Consider the following 18,057-nt stretch of genomic DNA (forward strand, 5'->3'; position numbering starts at 1 on the left):
CGGACGCGCCAGCGGCTGGGGGCTGCCGGGGCGGGAGGGCGAGGGCTGGGGGGCCGGGCCCGGGGCCGGCGGCGTGGAGCGGCCGTTGGCTCCGCCGTGGCCTCGCGCGCCCCCGGCCCGGCCCGCCGGGGGGTGCGGTGGGGGGGGGCGGGGGAGGGAATCCCCCTCGCGCGCGCGGCGTGTCTTTTGTGTTTGTACACACGGCGCCGAGGGAGGGGGCGGGGCCGCGGGCGGGGCCGCGCCTTCCCTCCATTGTGCTCCATTGGCGGGCGGGCGGGGCCGGGGCGGGGCGCGGCGGGCGGGGGCGGGGCCGAGCGGGGGGCCGGCCCTCCCGAGTCAGCCATCTTTCAATTGTGCTCCGAGCCGCCGCCGCCGCCAGCAGCAGCAGCTCCGGCTCCTCCTCGCGCCCGCCCTCCCTCCCTCCCGCACGCCCGCCCTCCCGCACGGCAGCCGCGCTCGCCCAGCGGACGGGGTAAGTCTGGCGCCGCGCCCGCCGCCCCCCGCGCCCCGCCACCCCCCGGGGGCGCCCCGCCGCCCTCCCCCGACCCTCCCCAAAAACTTTTGGGGGGCTCGGGAGGCGGCGGCAGCCTGGGTCCCCTTCCCCGCGCCGCCTTCCCGGCGCAGCCGGAGCGGCTCCCTCCGCCGGCACCCCCGGCCCCGCTTCGCGCGGTCGTTGCCCCCCTCTGCTCCCCTCGCCCCCGCTCCAAACCCCCACCAGCAGCCTCCCCAGCCCCTTAGCTGGCTCCTCAGCCCGACATCCCCCGGATCGGGGCTGGGAAGCGGCCGCAAAGAGGAGCCACTCGCCAGCCCAGGGTAACTCTCCTGCCTTCCTTCCCCTGCTCCCCACAGTTGTTGCTCAGCTTCACCATCTTGTCTCTTTTCTCTGGTCACCGACCATATTTTTTTTCCTATTGCATAAAAAACAATAAAAAGGGAAAGAAATTCGCCGAGGGAACGACCCAAACCCAACGCAATTTTTTGGTTTTCGAGTGCAAACTTTTCCGCTGCCTCCCCCTTCATCTGCACCCACATGGTTTGGAGTTTCTTGCGATTTTTTGGCGTTATTTTTTGCAATTTATTTTTTCCTCCTTTGCGAAAGGACTAGGGCTGCATTTCGTGATTGTTTCCATTTTGTTCTGGGTCTGGGAGATGAGTTTGCCTGTGAGAGGCGCTTGGGAGCGAGGCGGCTTTGGGGAAGCAGTTGCACAGAAAGAGAAAGACGGCACCCAAAACCACCCCCCTCCCCCCAAAAAAAAGTTTGTTGCTTTCTCGCACTTTATCCGGACCCTTTCCTTTTTGCACGATAAACGCCGGTTTGCCTGCGGTTGCCGGTGGGTCGGGGAGCGCAGGCGGGCGGCGGCGAGGGCCGGGCTGCCCGGCGGACGGCCGGCGGGGGCTGCTTCTCCGCTTTCACCCGCTCCGCAGTTTCGGAGGAGATTTTCGCCGGGTGGAAGCGGCGGGTCGGGTGCCAGCCCCCCGATGTTTGCCGGGCGGGGTTTGCAAACACTTCGCAGGTGACGGGCGGCCGACGGGGGGAGGCGGCAGCCGCCTCTCCGCGCCTGCTGCCGGGCGACTCGCTCGACTTCAGCCGCCGCCGCCTCGCTATTGAATTCGTGGGCAAAAAAACCGTATTTTAATATTCCGCCATCGGCAGACGTCTAATTTCTATTTTTTTTGCCCCCCCTTTTTTTTTTTTTCCTTTCCTCCCTTGGCGAACGTAGGCGTTGGGCGGCCGCGGGCTCCGGGGCTAACGGCTCGCCCCGCCGTTCAGCGGCCGCGGGCAGGGGCGCCTTGCGCGGGGCGGCGGGGTCGGGAAGGCGGGCCGCCCACCCGGCCGTTGGGGGGCAGGTGCCGGCGGGGCGTGCGCTGAGCGGGGCGGCCGCCCCCCCCCCCCCCCCTCCCGCCGGCAGGTGTAAGGCAGCGACGTCGGCAGGAGCATGGCCCGCACCAAGCAGACGGCCCGCAAGTCCACCGGCGGCAAGGCGCCCCGCAAGCAGCTCGCCACCAAAGCCGCCCGCAAGAGCGCGCCCTCTACTGGCGGGGTGAAGAAGCCGCACCGCTACAGGTACGCAGCGCCGCGCAGAGGCGGCGCCGGGCCGGCACCGGTCGCACCCCCCCCCCCCCCCAACCCCCCCCCCCCTCCACCGCGGGGCCGGCGGGCGGGGCGGGGCGCCGGGGGGGGGGGGGCTTTTCCCCGCCGCCGCGCTGCGCTCCCTCCGCGCCCGCCCGCCCGCTCCCCGGGGCCGCTTCGCCGCGGCGGGGCGCGGATCCCCGCTTGCCGCAAAAAAAATAAACGCCCAACGCGGGCCCGGTATTTACCATTAGCCCCTTTCCGGGCGTTTCGGTACTGGTGCCGGAAAAACGAACACCCTCCCCTACGGTGGACGCGGCTCTGCGGTGTTTTTTTACTTCTGATTATTTAAATGCTACAGCAGGGTTGTGCCGCCGCGAAGTTTATTGTTACCGGCGTATCGTGATTTACTTGTGGGGTTCGATCCGTCCTCGGCGCTGTTCGGGCTCCGGTGGCCGTGCAGGGGAGGTGATCTGCCGCGAGAGGGCGCGGCACGTCCACGGGTGCGCGGGGCCTCCCTCAATAGGCGTGCGCTCCGTCGTCCCGAATAGGGACGTTTGTGCGCGGGAGAATGTAGGCTAGAAGGGGCAGTGGATCTTTTTGACCATCTTCTAATAATAATGTTTTCCACCCGCTCGGAAGCTTTTGCTCGGTCCAGAATGGTAACAGTCGTGCTTCAGCTTGGAGGATGATCTTGGGCTAGCTGTACGTATTCCTTGGGGAAAAAGTGAATTCGGAAGGAGAAGCGGCTTTGAAATAGTGAACTTAATCTAAAAGTCTGTTGCTGTAGGTGTGAGGCGGAATTAATAGTCCAGGAGAAAGGTAGTAAAACTGGAGTAGGAAAATACAGAGTTTCCACAGGAATAAATGTGGTATAATTTCATGGATGGACTTTGTGGCTGCAAACGTACATCGTTAATCCGAATTTGCTGTTCAGACACCAGAACTAACACAAGGAAATACTCTAGATACCTTGTACTGATAATATCACACAGAATATAAATTCTGTTAGTTCTGTGAATGTTGATAGTGTCTTATGTCAGCAGGGAAGAAGAACCAGATTCCCCTTAAAATTGTGCTAGCTGTCAGGCTGATGGCTAGGAGGGTACCTACGGAACAGCTGCACCAGCGAACTCACTGCAGTGTTGCGGTTTGCCACGTCTGCGCTGAGACGCGTTAGTGTCAGTTAGCTAACGCGTGCCGTCCGCCTCTTCTCTTGGCGAAGTCAGGGCCTCGCCCGAGGGGTCCCTGTTGAGGCCGGCGGAAGCTCGCGCAGACCGATGGTGAGAAAAGAGCGACCCTTTGCCGGTGAAACTGGGTGTGTGTTGTAAACCCTGGGACTCTTCTAGTGAAAACAGAACGCGTATGGTGCCTGATTTAGATGATGAACCCGTGTTTTTAAGGTGATGTAGAATATGTTTTAAATACTAATTCTTTATTTCTTTTTATTATTATTTAATTTTAAAAGGCCGGGTACCGTGGCTCTCCGTGAAATCAGGCGCTATCAAAAGTCTACCGAACTTTTGATCCGCAAACTTCCCTTCCAGCGCCTGGTGCGTGAAATTGCTCAGGACTTCAAAACAGACCTGCGCTTCCAGAGCGCTGCCATCGGTGCTTTGCAGGTGAGCCTCACCCAGGGGAGCACCCTGCCCGGGCGGCAGGCGGGGGGAGGGCTGCCTGTCAGTCAGTGCTGTCACAGCGAGACACCCCCCCCCAAAACCTGGAGACTGAAGGTAAGGGAGGGCTCCGCCTCCCGCACCCATTGGCCAGCCTGTTTCTAGGGTTAGCCCCAGCGCTGCCTGATTGGTGGGCTGCCGCGGTGGGCGTGGCCCCTGCTGGGAGCGGGGCTGATATGGGGGGATGCGCCCCTCCGCCTTGCCTTGCTCAGAGTGGACCTGGTGATGCCCTACAGATACCATAGGCCAAAATAACGCAGTGACAGGTCCGCAGCTCCTTACAAAGGCTGTAATGTGGAGGTTTTTTTGGGGGGTTGCTTATTTGGTTTGGTTTTTTTTAGTGGTTTTTTTTTTTTTACCCCCCCCAAGTAGTTGCACTTGACAGAAGAGTGCATCTTATTAAAACACTTAACATAAACCTGTTTCCTCTGTCCTCGAGCTTTGTTAGAGGTTTTGCCTTTGAAAGCTGTGCAGTCTGAGAGGAAAGCGTTGTCGTGTAAGGCTTGTTCTAGTGTGTCCAAATGGAGGTCTTGATACCCTCAGTTGCTCTAACAGTTTGATAAGCCACATCTAAACATGGTTAGGGAAATAAGTGCTTTTGTATGATGTAGTTGATGCTAAACACATTTTTTTTTTTAAACATATTAGTTAAATCACTTTGAGGGTGAAATATTGATTGCTCTTTCTGCCTCAAATTCCTGCATTGAAGTTAGATCCCCTCCAAGACTGTGGCCTTGTCACAGGAACGTTTCCCTCTCGAGATAGAAATACACTCCTGATTAAAGATAGGTCTTTAGTGTTCTTCTAGCTGTTGAAAGACTGTTCCAGAACCTATCTGTAACTGTAGAATATCTGATACCCAGGCAAAATTGTCTTTTTCTGGTTAATGACTTCCACTTTATAAGGGCCAAAATGTGTGCCGTGAGATGCTATAAACTTGAGCACATGCTTGGCTGGCTTCAAAAGGTGGCTGTGTGCATTTGCAAAGTTGCTGCTTTTGCTTTTAGTTGTTGTTCTGTCTTCACTGCTGTGAGTGAATGTGGTAGTTCTTAAATCCTGAGGTTTACCTATGTGTCTGTTTATCAGGAACTGCTTATTAAAACTTAGTCAGTAGTTAATACATTTTCAGAAAGCCGGTTTTGCATTAAGGAGTTGTTGCTATAGAACTTGTTCATTTACTATTCCTAGTGCTTCCTGTTTGCATATTTGCAAAAAAAACTTTTAACCCCTTTAGTACCATGTTGTTTGTGCCAGCATGGCTTATTTGGTGCAGTGTCTTAACTTTTCATGTAGTGATTTAGCAAAACTGTGTTAGGAGAACTTACGGTAGCCATATCCTACTGGGTATGAAATGACTTACTAATACTGCAGTCCTCATCTGCTGTAGCAAATATTTTTCCTTCTTTGTATTAAATGGTCTGTGTTTTTAAACAGGAACTTCAAACTTAGTTGATTTTGTGGTTCCTGGTAACGCAGTGGTTCACACAAGCTGTTCTCTTACATGTATTCTAGAAAGGTGGACCTCAACCTGCTTTCTGTAAGCGAGCCCCATCATTCCTGCCTTCTCACCCCAACCACGTGCTGTGTCCTGGTCCGCATGCTGATCTGATGTTGGCGTGCAGAGATGCTTTCTAGGAGATTGTTAAGTGTTACGATTCTTGTATCAACCCAAAAATGTGTAAACGGTTACCATTGCTGTGCAGGGCTTAATAGCAGCTGACTTAACATGAGCCAGACCATAATTAGGTCCAGCGGAGCATCTGTCTAACCCAGAATCCTGTCTGCAGTGGTTCAATAACAGAGAAAACACTGCGGTCAGGGTTGTGGTTTTCCCAGGATAGGGCTTGTCCTTGCTCTCCCAAGTGCTGACCCCATGATTCTCACAGATGTGAGGTGAGAACCTTCTGTGATCATGGGGGGGCTGTGGTGTGTGCCCCAAAAAGACAGGGGGTGCTTAGGCAGGAAGAAAGTATAGGAATAGGACGAGTGTCTGATGGTAATTCTCAGATTGCTGCTCCGTTTTTGGTGATTCAAGATGTTCCTGAGTCAAAGGTGTTGTCGTCTTCTATCTAATAATTCTCAGGACGCTTTTTCTGCTAATTTTTGACTTTTGAATTAAGCTACCTCTTCAATATCCTATGGCAAGGAGCTGTGTGCCCAAACCGTGTGTTGTGAAGGAATACCTCTCTTTTTTTCCCTAGAACCTGCCAATTTCACTTGATGCTCAATAGCTCTTACTCTGGAAGAGGCAGCAGACAAGTCATTCAAATAGCGTAACCCAGCCTTTAAAAAGAGAAGTTCCTAAACAAACTAACCTTTTGATAAGATAATCCCTTACCTTGTGAGAGTCCTGTCAGAACATTGGTTCAGTTGTGTTCTGGAGGATGTCACCGAATGGCAATAGTATGGAACTTTGACATAGAATATTATTTGGTGGTTTGTGAGAAAATGGAGGCTTTTATTTTTTGAGAATCTAAAACTTTTGATGTTTGCAAATAATAAAGATAGAAGCCTAAACTTAATGCCATGTTACATTGTACTTTGAATTATTATTATTTTTTTCCTAGTGCTCAGAGACTGAAAGTGCTCTTAACTCTTTTCTTCTTCACTAGGAGGCAAGTGAAGCCTACTTGGTTGGCCTGTTTGAAGATACCAACCTGTGTGCTATCCATGCCAAACGTGTCACAATCATGCCAAAAGATATCCAGCTAGCACGCCGCATACGTGGAGAGCGTGCCTAAACTTCACTATGATGGGTTTGTCATTCTCGAAGCAAAATCTTCTTCCTGTTATTGGTAGTAATGAACGTTAGATATTTTTTCCATGGGGTTAAAAGGTACCTAAGTATATGGTTGCAAATGGAAAAATAGGGGACAGAATTGGGTATTGGCAAGTTTTTTTCCATTTTCATTTGTGTGTGGATTTTTAATATAAACGAGGGGACATAAAACATCAATGCGGTCAAAAAATGTTTCAGTGAACAAGTTTCAACAATTCAACTTTATAAAAAAAATTATAAATAAACCTGTCAAATTTTTCTGGACAATGCCAGCATTTGGATTTTTTTAAACAAGTAAATTTCTTATCAATGGCAACTAAATGGTGTTTGTAGCATTTTTATCATACAGTAGACTCCATCCATTCACTATACTTTTCTAACTGAGTTGTCCTACATGCAAGTACATGTTTTTAATGTTGTCTGTCTTCTGTGCTGTTCCTGTAAGTTTGCTATTAAAATACATTAAATGATGCCTGCTTTTAGTCTTGATTTTTAAATATTACATGTGGGTTATATTTGATTAAAAAATAATCAGCCTTCCCTTCCGTTTTTCTCTTCAATATGTGACCTAAATACTTAGAGCAGATCTAGGAAACAAACACTGGGGATACTACCTTGGCTGAAGTAGTGTATATGTGAGGGTTTTTTAAGAGTGTAAAATTTCTGTCCATTCCACGTGAAAGCAAATTTGGTGAGTATATTACTGGGTAGAGTCTAGAGCTGGACCGGGCTCTCTAACTAAGCTGTAGTGCTAAGAAAAAGCAGTTTTGTTGCTGTTCAGGTTCCTTTCTTACTCGACTTAATGCTGAATGTGGAAGCACTTCTGATTTTCATGGTTTGTTAGTACGGTGTAAGTGGTGGAGTGTAGTGGTTTGGGGGTTTTTTGGTGTTTTTTGGGGTTTGGGTTTTGGTTTTTTTTTTTTTTTAGCTTGGTGGTTTTTTTTTAAACCCTTTTGCACTCTACTATCTTGGTTTGTAGGTGTTCACTTTTTGGTTGACTACCTTTCTGTTTTCAGTCACACCCGCTAGCATGTTTGAGAGCTTAGTCCACGTATGATTAGTTTCAATTTGTACACTCCAGTCAAAAAGACACTCTTCTACCATTTTTGTTAGTTACAGTACTTCATGGAAGCAGTACTTAGACGGGAGCACACATTTGAAACTTACTATTTTTTTTATATTCCCCACTCAACTGATGATGAAAGTTCCTGTGAAGAAATTTACTGCTGAAATTATGTTCTATAAAAACTTTGTTTTAATTTTTCACCTGAAACTTGGTTAAGGATTCTGATGGACGAGTCTGGAAGTGCGTTATGTGGCATGCTTTTTGATAGCTCTTGCAGATAATGAAACGAGTTACAGGGAAGAAAATACGTAGGCAGTGAACAGACTTCACCTCTATGCTAAGACCCCTACAGAGCTTATTTGCTGCTAACTTCTTTCAAGAGGTACTGAGTGAGCTCTAAACACATGAGTGAATTTGTCTGAAGATTTCCAAAGAGGATTAACAGAGATGTATTATCTGCGTTGGTATCTTGAACAGAGAGCCAAAAATTACAGAATAAATCACATTATTCATAACTTGCTCGGCTCTAATAATGAATGCTGTCTGCCAAGGTTGTGCAGAGTAAAGTCTATTTAAATGGAGTAGCTTGTCACAGGGAAAACTAATGCTAGACAAAACGTGATCACATCCTTTTGATGCCAAGCAGTTCATAGCTATCGACTAAAAATTAAGGAAGGCTTGTCTTGGAGCATCCAGAACAACAGAGATTTAAAAGGGGAGCAGCTGAGACTTAGCTGATTTGAAATGTCCCTTCTGTCTACTTGGTCACAACCCTGTTAAACTTGCTACAAATGCATTTCAATATAATTAACTACTTGTTTTTCCCTGTACTTCAGAATTCTGTTTCATGCATCAGTCAGCAATGCTGCAACCACCTACACAAAAAGGTAATTAGGCTGATTTTTTTTTTAATAACTTGGACCTGAAGGTACTGATAAAGGAACTTAGTTTTTTCTTTCTTAGGCATATTAGAAAACCAAATCTAGAGATTTTGTTACTCAAATGAAATACCAAGTTCCTTCTCTTGAAAGAATTGGGGTGAGGAATACCATAACAATGCAGTTAAACTGTTCAAGGCAGAAGAATTCGTAATGGAAGACGAAGGGATCGGAGCCCTATGCAGTTGGCAACACTTACGTGTGCAGTGCTACACCTACAGCTCAGGGATAAACTTTTGCCCCTTTGAGAGTGTTGGTTATGATGGTTGTGGTCCTAGAGACGGCATGTGAATCCTGTTAGTGGTTAGCTGTCTATGTCTGTATTGATACAGAGTGCTGTCTTGTTTTTATTCTTGAGGAATCTTGGGGCACTACCTCTCTGCTCCTCATTTGTTTTATCAAGTATGATGGATTTTCATTAACAGCTATTTCCACTGTATTGCTGAACAAATTGCTTTATCTCTAGCTTTCTCACCCCCTGCCCCGAGTACACTATATTTCTGTCTTTGAGCATGAAAATAAAAGCAATTAAATCATCAGCTTTCAATAAGAACTGCTTTTTAAAAATTAATATTTTGCCGAATGGTCAGGTCTAATTTTGGATGGATCTTCTGGTTGATGCTGTTTAACTTAATGGAGGAAGGGGAGTACAAAAGGTGACGTCGTTGCTTTTTTTTTTTTTTAAAAAATGCTGAGAGTGTAGTTATTTGGGATTATATGTTTCCAGCAGATTTTAGAAGCTATCTGTCTAAATATTGTTGGCATAACTCATCCAGAGTTGACAGTTCACTTGTACCTGGGAATCTCTCAAGGACATGCTCTGCAGTACAGAAAGAGTAAAACAAAAAGGTGGGGATTGGTGTTAATACAAGAGCTGCGGAGGAGGAGGAACAAGACCGTCTGCAGTTCCTGTTTAATCAACTTTTTTCCTTGTGTAGTAGCATTCCTACAAAAGTGTTTTTGGAAAGTGGTGGAGGGACAGGAGGACTACATAGCACTGGAGATCCACAGTTAGGGCAGGCATGGATCGTTGGAGAAGGTAGGATACAGCATGTTATTCAGAGTTAAGTTTTAAGCTGCTGATGTGGTGATGTTGGCACTCCCTTCCTTCGGTCACTTTGGGATTACAGGTTCCTGCTCTCTGGGGTGAAGAAGAGGGGCGGACAAAATGGTTCTGATCCAGTTACATGCAGTGGAGTGGTTTAAAAATAACTGAAGAATTGTTTTGATCAATGCAATTTCCCCACTTCACGTGTTGCCACACGTCCGTTGTGCTGTTTGGAGTGAGCGATACCTGCTGGTGGCCCCGTTAGCTGTCTGCGTATGCAGGTTTGGGCATCACCTAAAAAGAAATAGTCCAAAATCTGCAGGCCTTTACCAAATAGGTATTGCAGCTTGTCGTCTTGCTCTCCATTGCCTGGGCTGCTTCCTCCGGAGCTGACAGGTGGGAAATGAGTCACGCTGGGGAGTTCGCTGACCTACAGGATGATAATCTGCTAAAACGTTTTATTGCTCGTGGGTGTCCTAAATGTTCTTTGGATAAAACAAGGGGTGGTCCTCTCGGAACCGTATATGCCTGCTTCTTGGGTGAGGTGATGTTTGAGGAAACTATTGACAAACAAATATTAATGGATTTAAAATAACTTAAGGGTTCGTTTGGGTTTTTTTTTCAGAGAAGCACACTTTTCCTCAGCCAGTTTTGCAAGCACCGTTTAAAGTTTTACAAGATTCTTGGTATCTGCCATTGCCGTGTGTTGAAGAAGTTGTAATATTTAAAAATGTAAATTCCTATTAACTTGTGGTGTTCGGGAGTTGTGGGGAAAGGGAATGCCATCAAACTTGAATGTGGGCTAATTTAACAGTGACAGAAAATCTGCTTAAGTCACACGTGCTGCATTATCAGTTTACATGCAAGAGAGATGTAATACTGATTTAAAGCATTCTCATTCTGTGGAAGAAGTGGCTTCAGGTTCCTCTTTCATGTTAAAAAAAAAAATATTCTGCTATTTCCTGGGCAATTCAGTTGCAGCTGAGATTTGGAATACAAGAAGAATACTTTTAGAAACAAGTTGTGGGCACGTGGACATCCTCCTGGGGAGGAGTTTAACTGTATTGGGTGGAGGGATGGACATGACGTGGCTCCTTACTTGTTAGTGACAAACGTATTCAAAGGTTGAACATCTGTTTAAGGCATATGGTTGCATGTATGTCCACATTCCAATTTCTGAATTATTTTGTGAAGTCCTTTATAACATGTATGTGATAAGCTGGTTTTTAGGTCTTTGTTTTAGATTTGTGTGTTAACAGCTGTATTTACTTGCTATTTTCTCAAGAGTAAATACAAAACCTTATTTTTTCTTAAGTTGAATGCTTTGTAAGCAAAAAAAAAAAAGCAAGCTTGCCTACCAGAGCCAAAACTGAAACGTACTGGGAAATAACCTCAGACTTGAGATCACTTGCTCTTGTGTGGCTGTATCAAATTTAACTGGTACTTCTTGAGAGCTTGATAAACATGGAGCTTAAACCCAGCATTTCAGATTTTGTTTAGAAAAGTAACTCGTTGAACATAAAATAACTAACATTAATGTACCTATGTTGAAGTGCTGCATTTCTGAGTTGGGTTCATCCAGCCCTTTATCCCATCTGGCAGTAGCTATTAGGTGATGCCGCTGTCCAGGGACCAGGGTCATTAATGCCTGCTCTATGACAGGTTGTAGCACCTGCTTGAAATTAGTAATGCCATCTTGTTCAGGAAGGAGAGTAAGTGCAACTATTTCTGTTAAAATAACTGCTCGCTAACTGTCTCTTACACTGGTGAATTTTTGGAGTGCATTTTGTAATTTGGGATTGCTGTCCAGGACATGCATTCTTGCCTTCTGACTTTCATGGGGTTTTGTGACCACGTGGTGATTTGAATCCACTTTTTGATGTGACTGAAACCAGTGTGTCTCACACACATACTTCCTCTGCCACCGTTTTTGGTCAATTAGCCAAATAATTTGACTCGGCATATCTGCTTGATCTGAAGCGATAGGGCAGTCAGGAGAGTAGGACTTTCCATTTTCCTAGCAGTATACAGGTTAGGTTCAGTTACACAATGTGCTTAATCCAAACTTGTGCCGGTGCTACCACTCTAATACCAGCTTTTCCTGCCACACTTGCCTCTCTTGAGACTGCGTGATGGGTTACTTCAGTTTATCTCCCAGAGCTTAATTTTAAGTTCAAGGTTTAATGAAGTACAGGCAGTGTTCAGATCAAAGATGTTGATTGCGTTGCTTACTGCAATTTTGTTTCTTACTGTAGCAAACAAACACATGCAACTTTTCTTGGTCATCATAACAAGTAAGGAATTAAAAACACTTTTCATATAACTTGGCTTCAAAGGCTTGAATTCAGAGGAAGAATTCTAGTGTCAGGACAGTTTTTCCCTGGTCCAGATCACCCTGTTGATATTGGGGAGCTGTTTGCTCAGCTTTTACTTGTGTATTATTCCCATCACCGTGTATAATGAGTCATCCTCAGTGATGAGATTTTTTTGCACTGAGTGGATGTTGCAGACTTGTTTATGGCAGGTTTGCCTACAAACAGACAAGTATTTTGCTGAACAAAAAGCCACTGTTTGGTTTTGGTTTTGTTTTTTTTTAATCTGAGGAGACTTTGTTATCTTTTGACCTGGATAATACAATGTGAAAAAAACTAGCTCAGTGTGTGAAAAATACTACATCTATCAATAGTAGAACTAAAAAGGGACCATTATGACTGCATGTGCTGATCTGCTTAATGAAAGCTACTGAACTTCATCAGATGGTACCTAATCCAGTTCATATTGTCTTTTTGAATTTCAAACATACGATGCTTAGCAGCGCACGTTGCAGAGGCTAAAGACTTGCTATAAAAGACAATGTGTGCACCAAGAACATCTCTAGGGAATGCGAAGGGATTGTCTGGTTTCTGTTCAGGAGACCTACTGTCACATAGTTGATTAAGGCAAGAAATCACTCTCAAAAAAACCCCACAAACTGTAAGAATTTATTACTTTTTACATGTGTTTTGGAAGGGTGCCTCAACATAGCATGAGCCCTCTTTTGAGGGTTATATTTCAAGCAGTGATTGCCTGGCTGGGGGAGCAGACCCCCCTTATTGTCTGATCTCACAATGTGGGACACACATTACTCAAAATGCATCCTTCTCCTCCTCCCTTGTTACCCGAATGAGAATAAAGTAAGTTGGGCCAGGAGGGTTGTGGTGTATGGCCAAGTATCTACTCCGGATTAGAGGGGTTGGTGACATTTTGGGGGCTACAAATGAAGAAGTAGGATTGAGGAGGGATACATACAGGTAAGGATGCGTCTTTTTCTTCTTTTGCCCTTGTAGCTGACTTTCTCACTTCTCACTGGGCAGAAGCTGTGGACTCTATCAGGAGGACTTTCTGCATAGAGTGTTGTCCCAGAGGCAGCTGTTATATCTGTTTTTTTTCTGATTCATACCACCCCTTCCCTTGCTCCTGGTCCATGCATGGGGATTTTAATTAAAAAAAAAAAACAACCCCAACCACAACAACAAAAAATCAGATCCTTGTAGGAGATAGGTACCACCTTTTCTGTATTTGAGAATCCTCTGTGTATGCCTGGCAGTGATGGGATACTTCTGAATAAACAGGGAAGGATGGCATGAATTGTAGCTGTAAGTCTGAGGGAGTTTTTTGGTTGCTTCCTGCCTGTCATCCCTGGGAATATTACCTGTTAGATGATCACAACTAAATAAATATACAAGAAACAATTTTTTCAAAATGCAGAGTATTGTCTAATTGTGAGGAAATGGATGCAAAATGCTGAGGCTTAGGAATGCTCCCAGTTGCAGCGTGCCTGGACAGCAGCTTTCTGCTTTTTCCTTGATGGTGATGCTTACTGTCCCCTTGCAGCGGTAACACTGAAGACCCAGGCACTTGGGTAAAATCCCACAAAAGATGAGGTTGGGGTCAAAGGCAGGTACGGTGTGTGCTCTCCAAGTCAGCATTGCAGTCGCTTTTGAGTGGGAAATAAGCACAGATGTCTGTCCATCTCTCTTGATAACACATTTGTAGGCTTCTACGTAGCTTGCGGTTTGAGACGTGCGCACGTATTCTCTGCTGTATCGTCCCCTGCCAACAGCATCCCCCTCATCCTCGTGTAGGCACGCCATTACACACAGCAGGATCTCTAACAGCAGGAGCGCTTTATGTTACTAGAAGCTCCTGTGAAGTCAGAAAGATTTAAGGAAAAAAAAAAAAAGCCTGAAAAAGAAAAAAAACATCCCTACGGCTCTGGAAACCACTTGTGTCTCCTGCCGGTGTTAGGACTGAGCGTTCTTGTCCCCTTACCTTGACAAGAGCCTATCGTCACCTCCTCCTGCGTTATGTTTGCCTTTATGTAGATGCTGTTTCATGGAAGTGTCCCAAGTAAAACCCAACAGGAAAACATCGATTGCATGTACATCCTTCCCTGACTGCGAGCTAATTCCATATGCCTCAGTGATAAATGTTAACCCTTGGTTTTGCCCCCACCACCCTTTGCTCATGAATGATTCGTCTAGTTGATCCCCTCTCCCGCCAACCTAGATTTGCGAGAGATTTTGCAAGTTCAACCGCTTTTGAGTTTTCCTTAGCATATGTTGAAGTTGGTGAGGAGTGTAATTATCTCTTCCGCCTTTACCTTGAGGACTGCTTTGAGGAGAGGACAGGCTGAGATGATGTAGCAGTCATCAGGTGAGAGACACTCCGTTCTTTCTCCTGTACTGGAGGAGGGGGAAGGCCAAAGAAATGATATTTACAGCCCTGCTCAGGCCTCCTGTCTAAATGCATCATTGCCTGGCAGCTGAGACCCTGCCAAGCAGCCCGTGGGTGGGAAGGCTGCCAGGTGAACACATGGGCATGGATGCCGGCCGCGAGGAGGACGAGCAGGAATTGTGGATGGCAGGATGGGCATCCCAGCTGGGCGCATCCCTGGGACCGGTTACCGCTGTGGAGCTGTGTCCCCCTACATCTAAAGGCTGGAGCGACTTCAAACGGTCTCTGTGCCTGCTAATTCAGGGAGAGTTGCCAGGCTGAGGCGTGCATAGCCCTGAGACCTCAGGCTTCGGCTTAGCCGCGGAGCGGGCAGGGACTTGGCAGCAGCGACGTGAGCTTCCGTGTGCCGGCTTGCCAGTGTGCTTTGCCTGGAGGGGCTGTCTCCACGGGCGAGTGGATGATGGCTTTTTCTTTGTGCCTCCTTTCATCTGTGAACGTGGGCCAGAGAAGATGCACAGAGGCGTACGGAGCACAGGGGTTGCCAGGCTAATCCCTGTGCTACTCTCCCAGGAGGGCAGGGTGAAGCCAGGACTTCACCAGCCGGCCATGAGTAACGGGGGAAGTCCGGGGTGTTGGTTTGAGAGATACTGCCGTGGATGCACACCCTCTCTTGCCGTAACTGGCACAGCCGAAGCCGGTTGTGTCAGCAGGGCTTTGCCGTGTTCCCGATGTGAGCTGTGGTTAGCGGTGCTAACTCTCGTGGTAGTCGCTGAGCTGACACCAGGGAGTTGTGCCTTGCTGCTGGCTTGGCCTGGGACTGGGCTGGGTGGGGAGCTCAGGGGTTTGCTGAGACACGTGGCACCGACCCAGGGAAAGCGGTACGTGATGTGTGGACCTGCAATAATTGTTGTTGGCTCCCTCCGGCCCCGCTCTTCAGGTCTATGTGTGCAAAACATGAACAAAAGCATTTTTCTTTGCCTCAGTTGTTGAGGAAGAGGGACTAATTTTCTTTTAATGACTTAGGGGCAGGTTTTTTTGGTGGAACCACCACCATCCCCACGACAAAGGCATCCTTCCTCCCTTCCATTCCCTGGAAATGGATGGGTACTTGCCCTTGTTTTGAAGTTATGGAGCCAGTTCTTTGATGCAACCGCCAGCTACCCTGCGCAGCTCAGACCTAGCGAAGTTAGGAGATGTTTTCTGTCTGATGTCAGCTTGAAGCCTCACAGACACCGAATCCCTCTAGAGGAGGGCACATCTGTTCAGGAATCTGATCTCATTTCTGCCTTATAGATTCTCCAACTAAATGGACCATTTGCTTTCATGAAAGTAATTGCTTTGAATGCTGTGGAAAAAAGAAGCCAAAGGCACAGACAGTATCTAACCTCGCTAGTGTTTATTCAATAAATTAATAAAATAAACACTAATAGGGTAGCATTCAAGTTCGCAACAGTACAGTAATCTGTTTTGAAGCCGTGGTATTGCTAGCAGAGCACACCACACAGCAGCCGCTATCTGTAATGTAAAAAATCTGGCTACGGGTGCAGATAGCGGTTATAGTGTACCCACGAGCATCGTGGAGCCGGGGTGTAACAGCTCCATAGAAACACATCTGTTCCCTGCCACGCCGAGGAGGGGCTGCTCTGGTTCCACCGCCTGCTGCTGCCGGCACTGAATTCGTCCCCCTGGTCTCAGTTACCTGATCTACAGGAGATCCTGTAAAATACGGTGCTAATACCGGGGGGCTGTTGACCTTGTTGCTGAAGCTGCTCTGACCTCCCTCCTGCCCGGCTGTTGTGCAGGCAGGGCACCCGCTCCTGGCATGGAAAGCAGCGATCTTGTGTCCCCGAATCTGGGGAAACCTGGGGCACTCAAACCCTGTCCTAGGCTCTGTCTCAATACTTGTGTGCTCTTTCTACAAATAAGAAAGGCATAATTACATTCTTGCTATAAAGCTTCTTCCCTTCCCAGCTACATCACCTTGGCCCTCTCTGCCACATCTGCAGCCTTACTGCTCCCTCCCACCGTCGCACAGAAATGCTGCTGCACGCCCTGTCCGCGCGGAGCCGCGGGTGCACCTCTCCCTGTGCACAGACTCCCTCACCCCCCTCTCCTGCCACCGCATCCACCCGGCGCCGGGCCTTTCGTGTGGCAGGGAGGCACAGCTTATTGCTGCAGGTACCACAGCTGCTGCAGCCACTTGGCTGGCTAAGCCATGTCCTCTAACGCTGACAGCATCCTTCCCGCACAGGACTCGATTCCCCTCACCTTCTGACTTTGGTATGAGGCTGGGCAGATGCTTCTTTATACGCTTAAATAATAATATGCATTATTTACTATAAGTATATTATAATAAATAAGATATTATTAATAATATATATTTTAAGCATATGTTTATTGTAAATATATTATTATGAATAATGTATTATTTTATATAATTATATATGCATGCATATAAAAATATAATAATATGTTATTATTTAAGCATATGAGGTTGGGCAGATGCTTTTTATATGCTTAAATAATAATATATTATTTATTATAAATATATATATAAGCATATTAAAAAGCATCTCCTCAACCTCATACCAAAGTCACAAGGTAAGAGGAATCGAGTACTGTGACGGAAGGCTGCTGCTAGCTTTATATATCTATATATCTTCCATTTTTTTTTCTGGAGGGCTGGTAAAGGTAGGTTGCCTTAGGTTTACTTGTTAATGTTGCCTTTTCTGTATTTTTTTTTTAAGAAGAAGCAAAAGTTAAGTGGATTCTTCAGAAAGAAGAGACATTTTTACAGACGTACAGCTATTAAAATGGCACTAACAAAACCGTGGAGCTCATCACTATCACCCAGGCCACAGCCACCAGAGGCCACCCCAGGCAGTTTCTTTAGGGGGTGTGACGTGCTGCAAGGCAGAGAACTGTGATTTCTCTCCCTCTCCTGCATGTACCTGCTCCCTCCTGCCCTCTCCTCACCTCCTCCTGGAGCTGCCTTGGCAGTTTTGAGGCAGGTGCAACACAGTCCTAACGATCACCTCTTTCTTGGATCTTTCATTAGATACTAGAAGGCTCGTTCCGATTCTCTAACGGCCTGACATCCTATGGAGATTCCAGTGCGTGCTCTGCAGACCAGTTCAGAGTCAAGGTGTGTCCCTCAGGTTCCAGCTTGCGGAGACGGTGTGCAAGTGAGGTGGGGAATGGGCTACAGTAAAGCTGGTGACAGAGCAAGCGTCCAATTTCAGCAGGCTCCTGGGTTGATTTGCTGTCACGCAAAGATGTGGTTTCTCCTCATACCAGCAAAGGTTTTGTTGGGTGGTTGTGGTTTTCACTGCCAGATGGATGAAGATGGCTCCGGTTGGGAAGCAGGAGAACTACCTGCGCTTTCCTCTTCTAGCTTGAGGAATATGCGTATCCATCCCCAGGCTGGAGCCTGTGCAAGCAGATGTCATTTCTCCCTCTGCCTCCATGTCCCTGCCCCATACACGAGGGGAAGGCAGTGCTATTTGTTAGTTTAAACTGTTAACCTTGCGCAAAGGGTCTTTGTCACGTGAAAAATAGTTAAAATTGGTAGGAAAAGTGTTTTAGTTCTGGACTTCCAGAAAAGTACAATACCAAGCTAAAATGACCTTCTCAATGCTTGACCAGCAGAAGAGCCTCACCCCCAGCCAGCCTGGCCAAGGTGAGTTGAGGTGGTACCAGCAAAAACTAGAGGTCACCCTCGATGTGAGATGCGTGTGCTGGCTGTGAGGTCCAGCTGAACGTG

The 18,057-nt window shown here is 47.4% G+C and overlaps 1 protein-coding gene across 1 annotated transcript; it reads left to right on the forward strand.

Annotated features, from left to right (window-relative positions):
- The first annotated feature begins 363 nt into the window (after positions 1 to 363).
- Positions 364 to 6,997, forward strand: H3-3A (H3.3 histone A). The gene is made up of 4 exons (XM_075147248.1): positions 364 to 472; positions 1,911 to 2,065; positions 3,540 to 3,693; positions 6,360 to 6,997. Exons 2-4 carry the CDS (start codon positions 1,938 to 1,940, stop codon positions 6,486 to 6,488), a joined length of 411 nt encoding a protein of 136 aa, XP_075003349.1. The 5' UTR covers positions 364 to 472; positions 1,911 to 1,937; the 3' UTR covers positions 6,489 to 6,997.
- Positions 6,998 to 18,057: the final 11,060 nt, after the last annotated feature.

This window comes from Calonectris borealis, chromosome 3 (genome assembly GCF_964195595.1).
Source record: "Calonectris borealis chromosome 3, bCalBor7.hap1.2, whole genome shotgun sequence".
Taxonomy (NCBI): Eukaryota; Metazoa; Chordata; class Aves; order Procellariiformes; family Procellariidae; genus Calonectris; species Calonectris borealis.

What these genes read in the sequence shown, in the direction of transcription:
- H3-3A (XM_075147248.1), top strand. Translation starts at nt 1,938, where the DNA reads ATGGCCCGCACCAAGCAGACGGCCCGCAAGTCCACCGGCGGCAAGGCG. An exon ending in AAGAAGCCGCACCGCTACAG is followed by an intron (nt 2,066 to 3,539) that starts GTACGCAGCGCC and finishes TAATTTTAAAAG; the next exon opens with GCCGGGTACCGTGGCTCTCC. An exon ending in CTGCCATCGGTGCTTTGCAG is followed by an intron (nt 3,694 to 6,359) that starts GTGAGCCTCACC and finishes CTTCTTCACTAG; the next exon opens with GAGGCAAGTGAAGCCTACTT.